Genomic DNA, 12,123 nt, shown 5'->3' on the forward strand with positions numbered 1-12,123 from the left:
ATAGCGATGTCGCGGTATGTAGAACATTGACCTTCACAGCAAACGAAAACAAACAGCTGGAACTGTTTTACCGTAAGTATGAATACCTTCGTATTTTTGAGAACTGTGTATGGGACAGCTTATTATCTGATGGTTTTGTCAACAAATTTTGCACATACTGCCATATTTATGACCTTTCATTGCTGATATATCCATAAACTCCAAGATGGAAGCGTTCTTGATTTTTCATTGGTAGGCCTACCGTGTATGAAAGACATGGCCCACATTGATAACCGACTCCACAGTGGAACATGTTGCATCTTTCATCCAGATTTTCCAACCAAAAAAATGTAATGTCTTTCCTGACAACCCCATAACTACATTGGATGCTACAGTAAACAATATAGATTCTATCAAACTGGTTTTGTTGATATTAAGACGGTGTGCGTTTTATGCTACACTCGTGTACTTCCATGCATTAGATAACGACATGGAATTGCAACACCGGTACACAATCAACGAGCATATATCTTGTGTTGTAAGCGGTTTTCACTAACAACCTTGCTTATATTGGCCAGAATATAAAACAGTCGTTTAGGGACATGTAGGTCATTCGTATGGAACGCGAAAGAAGTTTGAACTAGTTCACCATAAGACCTTATTTCGTACAAATGATCTCAAAATAATCGTATTGTTCCAGAAATTTAAAAACAAACAAGCAAACTTTCTTTAACTGTGTTTTGGTCTACACATCAAGATATGCATTCTTGTATTGAAAACTGTTACCATCGGGCGTATATATAGTATAAGAACAACCGTACACAGCAAGACTAGAGTTCAAATAACCATCGGGCGTATATACAGTATAAATATAACAGCACACAGCAAGGCTAGAGTATAAATAAACAGTTTAATGAAGGATAAAATAAGAAAAGCAAAAGAAACAAGCTATTAGTAAAACAAAAGGTCATGTCATGCAATGCATTTATCATCTCGCACATTTCAAGCTTACTCATATGCTGTTATCAAAAGCGAACGGAGATTCAATACAACAGAAAACGTTTCTACTACAATCAACAAGACATCCGATATTAGAGTTGTCGCCCATTATGATCCAGGTTCACCATCGCTAAGTGTTTCTCTGTTATGACATTCGTGTCACTAAGTTGGACGGCTGCGAGACGCTTGGATGTATTAGTTACACTAATTTTAATGTCATTCACGCCTTCTGGAAGCTTTTTGTGCAGAGTTTCCGGTAAAACAAGGGATGTAACTCCGGCTACCAATGACAATGCTCCAAATACAACATATGGAAGTTCTGATCCGAATCTCGTATGGACTAGCTGTCCCTGAAATAATATTGAAATAATTTAGTTAATGAATCACGTGTGCTAAATATAAATATGGCCTACTAACAGCATCGATTTATCATCATTAAATTTAACACTGGAACACGGTATACAAATTAGGATTGAATATTAACACTGGAACACGGTATACAAATTAGGATTGAATATTAACACAGGAACACGGTAGACAAATTAGGATTGAATGTTAGTTCAGGAATGCAGTATACAAATAAGGATTGAATATTAACACAGGAACACGGTATACAAATTAGGATTGAATGTTAGTTCAGGAATGCAGTATACAAATTAGGATTGAATATTAACACAGGAACACGGTATACAAATTAGGATTGAATATTAACACAGGAACACGGTAGACAAATTAGGATTGAATATTAACACAGGAACACGGTATACAAATTAGGATTGAATATTAACACAGGAACACGGTATACAAATTAGGATTGAATATTAACACAGGAACACGGTATACAAATTAGGATTGAATATTAACACAGGAACACGGTAGACAAATTAGGATTGAATGTTAGTTCAGGAATGCAGTATACAAATTAGGATTAAATATTAACACAGGAACACGCAAAACGAATGAATTCATATAACGTGCATAATATCAATATCAACTACATTGCAAGAAGATTGTACAAAAGGCACACAAGTGAACATCGCCTTTTAATACAAATTAATTTAGAATTAGATACCGGAGACCTTAGCAATTAATAATTTAACCGAGTCATACAGTTATTTCGTCCTCCTAAGACTCGTCAGTGATGGTAAGTGCCTACATTTGAAAGCCTAAGAGGCGACTGAGGTAAACCCAAAGTGATCGAAAAAATTTAAAAATCTGGAAAGTATAAAGGAGAACCAAACTAAAGATCCATTTGTTTTCTTACTAAGTCAGCGATGTATGGTGCCACAGTGGCACCGATCATCCCCGACACATTTGCTGTGGCCACCACGAAGCTCCTGGTGGACGTGGGAAACATCTCACTGGTAAATATGAAGACGTTAGCAAAGTCGCCTGAGACACACATTCGACCGACTGTCGCTGCTCCAATCAGTATCCATCTCTTCATTGTTTCTATGGAAATGTCAACAAAATGATTTAAATGAAATTCATTGACTCATTTCGATTTGTTTCACGAATGTCTTAAGATCTTAAAACAGCACAGTCGGTATCATATTTGAGTACACTCTTTCGCCACAAAAGGACACCTTTGGCAACGCACGAAGTAATCATGAGGAGATTTAATACTATGTTATATAGGGGCCTGAGGTGTGAAAAATAAAAAAAAAAACAACCCAAAAACTATGCAAGTGCTGTGTGATTAGCTGTCTTGAGCGGTCATCGTGTTGATAGGCCAGGAGAGGCTGCGTAAGTCATGGAAGGACAAATTAGTTGTTCGATTCTATTCATGATTGTGAAGTTATTGAATGCAGCCTATTTAGTTAACCTTAGCAGGATGGAAGGACCAGCAGGATACATGCACTGAGGGATGTTTTTTCATATTCCATATGTATTTTAGGAAAGCTTTGCAGATTCCGATTTTGCCTCGTTACACTGTCGTATTAATAAGAACATTTACTTTCATATATACTGTAGATCAGGTCTAAATCGCCACATGCAAATGTCGCCAATGAAAAGTGTCAAAGCCATAATATCTGATATTAACAATGCAATATTTTTGGTTGAAAATCCTTCACTAATGTTCATTCTGGGATTTTCACACTGTCCACCTTACGCGATATCAAAACAAATTTATATATGGCAGTTTTTTAAAATTGTTTAAATCTACCTGGTTTATCAAAAGTTCAAAAGCAAAAAGTAAAGGAATTTCTCACAGAAATCATGAAATGGAATAGGGTTTTTAAATCTATTTTTTATCTTTATGCCTTAATCACCTCTCATTCTATCCCCCTTACATTCACTGATCCCCTAGTGTGAAGCTTTAGAAATAGAGACAAGTGATATAAGTGGTCGATTCCTCCACGTGACTTACTGTCCTCTATATACAAAGATGCCAAGAGTGCCAACAAAGAGAGAAGAAATGTTAAAAACAAGGCGACACCGTTCAGGAGTTTCCGACCGAAGCGGTTGTTGAGGTAAAGTGTTAGTAAGGCGCCAGCAGATTCTACCACCGCGAATATAAGGAAATTCAAGTAGACATTTCCACCAAGTGTTCCAACGTTGAACGTGAGTCCATAATATGATGTGGCCAGAACAAACCTGGATAATATTAAGAAATTGCACAGATTGAAATTACTTTTCAAATACGTTTAACTGATTGTGTCGAAATATTTTGTATGAACTATATCTAAATATCGATTATTTATAGTGGTCAGCGAAAACCGGAGAAATATGCATTTTGAAAATAATTGAGTGATCGAATGTAGGCATACATAAAAGAAAAAAACATAATCAAGAAATCTAGAAGTTAACATTGTGTGTAATTTGATTTTCATGTAACCGTTAACGATGGTATGTATCTGATATAGGATCAACCTATTATGGGGTAACTGAAATTGCCATTTATGATCAATGTATGACTGAACAAAGTCAAAACACAATCATGGAGTTGGAACTGAATTTTCGTACCACAATACCATGTTGATCAACCATCGAATGAAGTGCTTCCGTGTCCGGAGTAGCGGCCGTATCTCTTTGAGTCCGGTTCGCTTCTTTTCGTTGGTCGGATTAATATTGAAATGTTCTGGAACTTGCCGTTTGTTAACTTTAGCTATTTTGTGGAGCGTTTCATTCGCTTCCTTCATTTTACCACGTGACAACAACCATCGCGTTGACTCTGGAAGAACACTACAAATTAAAACAAGCACACGGCCAGTGTTAAGTTTTGAATTTACGTTCCTGAAGCAACACTAACGTAATTATATGTTTAGAATAATATTCCACTTTCTAACACAGTATTTGGTTAGGAACACATTTTGATTACTGCTAATTTGATGGAGCATTTATTTTCATTTTCAAAAATAAAAATTTACTCAATAATGTTACCACTGAGTTGTTTACCTGATCACTGGTTTATTCAATATTCTACAGACATTCCAAGCGTCGTCAGTGAAATAGACATAATCAATGCTAAGTTAATCGGGAACATTAATTTGGAAGCAAAATAAAATAATTTCATTGGACAGTGGCAACGTCTTATAATATACACCAAATCTGTATACCTAGTTGTTTCTTTTTCTTTCTTTTTAAAATCTTTTTTCTCTTCTGTATATTTCTTTGTTTCGACCTGGTTCTCCTTTAAGAACGTGATACAAGATATGATATTTAATAAATTAACTAGATTTGAGAGAACATGTCGCTTACAACGTATCCTTACTAACATTTACATATATATTTACATATACAAATGGATATTCTACAGACTTACAACCAATATAGCAGCAGGACAATCCCGGGGGCGGAAATCGCGAGCTGCAAATACCTCCAATCTCTGATGTAATAGGCTAATCCACAGAGAATTACCTCCCCTACGCAGAAGGCGATTTCTGTTGAAATACCCGCCAACGCTCTCCAAGAAGGGCCAACCATCTCTATAGCTGTACCAAATAAAGGGAAGGAACTCAAACAGTCAACTATGCAATGCGTTATATTTCCGAGCAGTAGAGGGAAAACCAAAAGCCCGATCCCAATGATTCACTGCAGGGAGAAGTATATATCTTAAGGTTTTGTTTTACCATGAAACCAACACGAAGTTGTAAGAACGTTCCACTCGCCATTATCTTCTTATTAATAAAATACCAATACCAAAGTTCTCGAACTAATGAATTTTCACTTAGTACGTAAGGTAAATTTCCGGTATATTGATTATCAACAGTAGAAGCTATAAATAATATTTACGTAGCATACATCTTATATCGAAATCATTAATCAATAACCACATCGGTTTGACATATCGAGCTCTATTGTGTCTTAATTTTTATTGTAACTTAATTTTCAATATATTTGATTTTGTGTGTCTTTTATACAATCTTTGAGATTGCTGTAGGTTAACAATGCTGATGGACTTTTAGCCCACGAGGTTTACCGTAACATACATGTATATCTGAATGCGGATAGTGGCACGTTTCAGAATAGACACATCTGAATTTATCAGATATATGGATATAACGAGATTTATTGGATTATGGGGCTATGCATCTACCCATCTAGACTTTGATATTTCTCTTGATCACGAATTATTTTCCTCAGTCCCCTCCTATGCTTTTGAATTAAGGTCATTATCATTACTGACGAGTCCTGGAAGCTTAATGGTACAGGTTAATTCATTATTAGTTTTTATGGTATTGAATTCTACATTCGACCTTTCTATAAGCATACCATGGCATGGTACATGTATAAAATAGAGAAAGCAGACAGGTGACGTTGACCCAAATAAAGACTATTTATGTTAAGCTGAGCTATCTATATTATGTATAGTAACTAGTTCATTGTGCAAATGTGTAGAGTGCGCTGTCCTCGTCAATGTTGTCACGACTGTATCATCAGTACTGCCATGGGTGAACACAAATTTTTAACAGGAAGGTTTTAGCTAGCTTCCTTTATCACTAAGATGATTGAATGTCAATACATTAGGCACGAAGCCCTACTTACCTTTACTGTAATGGCGTAGGTAAACACAATAATATCTAACAGACAATTTATAGAAGTATGATTGTTTAACCAGGACTTTTTATCAATGTATGATTTTATCATTCAACAGAGTTGGTGTACGTTATTCGTTATAAACATGACATTTTTTCAAAATTATTAAAAATCTGTGTTTACGAATCATGATTGTCTGCTTCAATGCACTTCCCAGCCTGTAAGTAGATATTCATTCTGGTTGATGCAGACCAATATTGTTTAATCATGCGTCTTTATAACACTTTTTAACAAATCTTGTGCTATTTACCTAGATGCGTCATTTACAAGCAGTGTTGCTATTTGGTTTAAATGCATGCTTCATGTGTGTTATCACGCTGTTGTATCCTAACTTCTATTGTTGACTTGTTTAGAGTCTCATGTTTTCATGCTATCCAATTGGAAACCAAAAGCTCGAAAAGTAATCGGAAACACGAAGGAAGATGTCTAGGCGTCGTGATAATTGGATTGGATTAAAACCTCACGTCCCTAGTATCACTAACGCGACATTTGCATTTGGTAGTTTAACTCATTATTCGGCTCTAAAAGGTACTTTTCACTTTCTTTGTCTTGTACGATCTTGAATTCTTTACATTTCACTTATCATACAACAAAAACATATCATTTTTAACACATAGATTAAGAGATGTTACTTGTGTGTGTCTGTTGACACAAGTTTTACCTATCTAATATTTAGATTTATTTTGCTATTTCTCTCAGGTCTACAAAGTATTACTTACCTATGATTTTAATACACGCTATGTTACTCCCGGCACCAGAAAGGAACCTCATGACCACGTACATGTTAAAGTTGTACGACCATATGCACGCCATGGATGAAAACACCAAGAATATGATGCTGAAACAGGCCACTGGTTTCCTACCGAATCTGTTGAGAGAAGGCAAACGACAGTTAATCTACAACATTCCAGTGGTAGATATTAACTTGTATGATAAAATCACAATTAGGTGTTTTCAGCAATATCTAACTGTTATTCTGTAGGTGAAGCTAAGTATTTATACCGTGTTTGTTAACTAAAATGGGAGTGTCTAGAGTGTAAGTATGTGAGAATCCTTTCCACACCATAACCGATCCACCCCCAAATCTTTCCGTCACTACTAGCAGCAATCAGCAAAACGTTCTCCACGACGTTGATCGTCTGCTCGAAACAGGATAAACCGGAGCTCATCAATATTAAAAACCCGCCTCCACTGCCTCAATGGGAAAAGTCTGGGAGCATATGCTGCCACCCAAGCCATACGACGCTGGCGACGTGCAGCGGTAAGGGGCAGACCTACAAATGGATGATGTACTCGCAGATCAACCTCTCGCAATCGTTTCCTTACAGTTTTTGCATGGATAGTACGGTTATGAGTACCTATGGTATGAATGGCTGATTCAGTGGCAGTTAGGTGCCGATTGCGCAAATGCGCGAGACGAATAAACCTGTCCTGACGTTGTGACGTCACGCGCGGACGCCCAGACCTAGGTCTGTCAGCAACCCGCCCAGTTTCCCGTAGAAGTCTAACAACACATTTTATCGTGCAAATATGGACCCCTCTGAACTTCTGTCATCCGTGCAATTGTTTAAAGCTAGAAATTAATCAAAATATCGGAAAATGACGTGTCTCTATTAAGGATACCTATTGGTATGACATACAGTGTAACTCAATGTCACAACACTGTTGTGCACGAGATTTTCCAGTTTCGTGCTTTCCCCGGAAGACATCGTCACGCAATACAATAATGCAACATTCGATACAGGACCACGTGCTCTGTAACCTAGAGAGTAGCTTGACCGATTTTCATTATTTTTGAACAACGGCTTTGCATGATATTGAAAATAATGCCATTCTTCGTTTCTTTATCCCTTGAGTATATATCGGAGGCCTAAGCTAAAGCTAACATTTATATCATTGTGCTGACATGATGAATTAACCACTGAGTGAAGACAAATTGTTTGATATCAGAGAAAAATAACCATGATGAAGATTTTCCCGTGAAAAGTATGACTTAAACACTTTGTGATTTCTTTGATTTGCGTCTAGTACTTCAATTGTTCTGTCAAATTAGTAAATATTGTGCAATTTCTATTGTAAGATGTTATACAATAAGTTATTGAAAACAAATCTTTTCTTTCTCAAGAGTGGATCATTCATTGTTGATCATATAGTATTGAACGAAACGCACGTGTCACCGATGGCTCCGAGCATAAGTGCTCCTGCCAGGTTACCTCCGAGAAAGGCCATACTAGCATGTGTTCGCAATATCTTGTCATCGCATACCAGGTCAAACTACAGAAAAAAATAATATACAAACAAAACATTTAAAAAGTCAAATAACAAGACATTGACAAGGTTAATATCCAATTTCAATAGATTTATACATTTACATGATAACTTTAATGAAATCATTTGTACTGAATTAGAAGTCCAATTACCGGAAAAGACATATCGGTCATTGAAATAAACAGAGATACAAAGAGCGCTTTCATTGTTCGGGAATAGAACCTCAAACTACAACATACAGCCGAACTCGTATAACTCGAAGACCCAATTTTATTCGATGAATTTCGCAGGTCCCTAACTTCACACAAAATATACGAACTCACTTAAATCGAATACTCGGTTATTGCGAAGTTTTCCCATGGTCCCGTCGAGTTCGAGATAACGACGTTCGCCTGTAGGTATATAAGCTTACATAAAAAAAGAAAACTTAACATAATATATTGAATAGGGTATAACGGTCAAGCTTCCATAAAAAGGCACATTTCAATTAAGTTCAGAAAGAAAATGATCAAAACAAAACAAAGTTCAAACTTACGTCGGATATTGGTGAGCTCGTCAAACGGTCAGTATCGTATGTCCAGGAGGAACACGACTCTGTGTGAGTTGTATTTGTATCGTTATAGTATAGAGTGACATCGCACGAGGACAAAGACTGAACTAAGGCTGTGTTGGACAGGTTGGTGGTCGTATTGTCGTAATCAGCATTACACCTGGGCGTAATAGAAAAAGTCATTAAAAAATTAGTGTTGTTTAATGTCGATACCATCAACGATAAGGAAAAAACAAAATATCCCCGAATTAATGAATTTTTGACTCAGAATATGATCAAAGATAGGAAATTGTTAATGTCTTATGTTGTACAACCTCAACATAACATATGTCTGTAACTTACTATTTATTGAATTGTTATAATCAATTGGTATTTACACATTATTTAACAAGAAGACGAGCTCTTATAACATCGTATTCCTGAAAAACACCCAAGGAAGCAAGCAAACAAATGAAAAAACAAAACAGAAGCAAACGACGAAAATGAAGAAGTCTCAATCTCGTTTACGTCATCAATGAAAAGCGGTCTATAGAATAATATATCAGTTGTGTTAATAATACTATAAACGCAATAATTCAAAAATGCAGTTCAACCCAAATTTAAATAATGAAGCAGTTAAAGTAACAAAAAGTACTCAATGTAATTACGAGAAAAATATATTCATTGGTGGTGTAGTGAAACGCTAGTTTTATATTGTCCGTCTGCTCTGGTAGTCAGGTCAGGGTTCAGAGTTCATTCTTTGTACATCGTGGAAAAATGCATCATGGGATATGTTTACGTGAAAGTCCAAAGGAAACAGACTTACGGATTTAGCAAGGCTTAGGTGACCCATGAGGTAACTTTAATACGGTTTAAACGTTTGAAATTGGATTAATTTTGTTGAAATATATTTGTTTTGTGGCTCTAAAGGCAAAATATGTGCTAAGGACAGGTTAATTTCTGTATTTTTCAGTTTTTTACCGCAGGTTGGGGCGCAAGCTAGGTGCAACCAAGAACCCCTACACTGTGTTTGTGATGATTGTGAACTATGGCTATAGGAACTAGGAACTTTGTATATGTAATAAAGGAAAGCATTAAAGGCGTTTAGTTTGTGTTTCTTTGGACTCACTCGACATCACAGTAAAAAACTCATGGCTGAAAACCCGGAAAAAGAACCATCAAAATGACGGAAAAGGCACATCAGGCATTTGAGGACACAGTCGGTAAGTATAAACATAGACTGTTAAATTTATACAGAAATTTAGATTGTCTCATAACTGATATTGAGTATGAAAATATGAACTTGGATGAATTAAAATCCTTGGCATCAGACATTACCCAGTCATATGAATCCTATGAACAAGTTTCAACCAAATTCAGTAAATATTTGGAAGAAAGTAGAACGGAACAAGGCCAGGAAGAATTATTATCTCATATGACAGCTGTGGAAACATTAAAATCCCAGTGTGACACGGTTTTGGACCAAATTCAATCATTTATTGACAAAATAAAACCAGTTCAAACTGTATCTGTGGTCGATAACATTTCACAGGGGTTTGTAGTCGAGGAAAATCCTCGGCATAGTGTAAGTGAATATAAAAACGGCGTTTCGGATATTATGTCAATAAAGTCGAAAACAAGTAAAACCTCAGTGCGTTCTAGCATAACTAACATCTCCAGGGTCAGTTCAGTATATATGAAACAACGAGCGAAATTGGAAGCGGCCAAAGTGAGGCTAAAATTTGTTGAGAAAGAGGCCGAATTGCAAAAATCCCTTCAGCTGTTAAAATCACAAAGAGAACTGGAGGAGGCAGCAGCCGAGCTTAAGGCTATGGATGACGTTATTGACACTGGTAGCCCTATCAGACATTGTTCACAAGCACCGTCGGATGATGAGGAGTTACACAGGAAGTCTAGGACAGTTGAATTTGTGCAAAGTCAAGCCGAAAATTTGAACACCGGTTATGAAACATTCGACCCCTATTCACATAAAGTACCGTTAAACGTTGAGGCTCGAGAATTCACCCCAGGTCAGTGTGTAACTGGACTGAATGATTTGACCAAATTTATGCTAAAGAAAGACTTGCTTATGGGTAGACTCACTCAGTTTACTGATAAACCCGAGGAGTATCGTGTCTGGAAAATGTCATTCCTAAATGTTGTAAAGGAACTTGATGTAAGCCCTCAAGAACAATTAGACTTATTATCGAAATGGTTGGGGCCAGAATCTCGAAAACAGGCTGTAAGTCTACGTGCTGCAAACATACATGACCCACCCCAAGCCTTGTGTAAAATCTGGACTAGGCTCAGTGAGAAGTACGGCGCGCCCGAGCAAATTGAGTTATCTTTGAGGGAAAGGCTAAACAAATTCCCGAAATTAACGAACCGAGATGGTCAGAAATTGTTTGATCTTTCGAACATATTGGCGGAAATTCAGGCAGTAAAGGAAAACACGGCGTTCAGCTCGATAATGGCGTACTACGATTCGTCCAGCGGTATAAACCCAATTGTTTGCAAGTTACCCGTGTTCATACAAAACAAATGGACTGACTATGCGTGCAGATATCAAACCGAGCACAATGTTACATATCCGAAATTCAGTGTTTTCGAGAGGTTCATACAGGAAATGAGCTCGCGAATGAACAACCCGAGTTTCAATTACACCGATGGTACTGCGGTACCTAGCGTCAGCAAAGAACAACGTCGTACTGCGTCTACCGGAAGTAGGAATGCATACGTCTTTTCAAAGAAAACGGAAGTTAATGTGCCTACAGCATTTTTGTGCCCACTTCATGACAGTGCGAGAGAAGCGAAGCATTTGTTATCAGATTGCCACCTGTTTCTATCGAAATCCAAGGACGAAAAGAGGGAAATTCTCTTAAAACACGGCGTGTGCTTTAAGTGTTGTAAGGACAAACATTTGGCCAAGGACTGTACAGAAAAAGTAATCTGTACTGTGTGTAAAGGTTCATCGCATTGCACTATGTTTCATGATGACAAATATCAGCCCCGTCAGTCTCACGGCGAGGAAAGGACAAGTATCAGGGGAGACAATCGTAAGATAAATTCCAAGTGTACACAGTTGTGCGGTGAAACCGGTCCCTTCGTGGGGAAATCGTGTGCAAAAACGGTGTTAGTAAATATCTACAAGGACGGACAACTTAATAATGTGTTGCGTGCTTATGCCATTATAGATGAGCAGAGCAATCGGACATTGGCCAAAAGTGAGTTCTTCGATTATTTTGGAGATCATTCTACGGAAACCGGATACGTACTTTCATCATGTGCCGGTGAAATTCAGGTAACCG

At 37.2% G+C, this 12,123-nt stretch overlaps 1 protein-coding gene across 1 annotated transcript; it reads right to left on the reverse strand.

Moving 5' to 3' along the window:
• Positions 1-1,070: 1,070 nt before the first annotated feature.
• On the reverse strand, positions 1,071-9,052 carry LOC132565357 (organic cation transporter protein-like). The gene is made up of 8 exons (XM_060230002.1): positions 8,822-9,052; positions 8,189-8,292; positions 6,738-6,886; positions 4,745-4,913; positions 3,946-4,164; positions 3,350-3,576; positions 2,243-2,430; positions 1,071-1,328 (listed from the first exon to the last, which is right to left on the reverse strand). Exons 1-8 carry the CDS (start codon positions 9,050-9,052, stop codon positions 1,071-1,073), a joined length of 1,545 nt encoding a protein of 514 aa, XP_060085985.1.
• Between the last annotated feature and the right edge of the window lie 3,071 nt (positions 9,053-12,123).

The sequence above is a fragment of the Ylistrum balloti genome, unplaced genomic scaffold (genome assembly GCF_031769215.1).
Source record: "Ylistrum balloti isolate Yb309-2 unplaced genomic scaffold, AGI_CSIRO_Ybal_v1 Utg369716, whole genome shotgun sequence".
Lineage (NCBI taxonomy): Eukaryota > Metazoa > Mollusca > Bivalvia > Pectinida > Pectinidae > Ylistrum > Ylistrum balloti.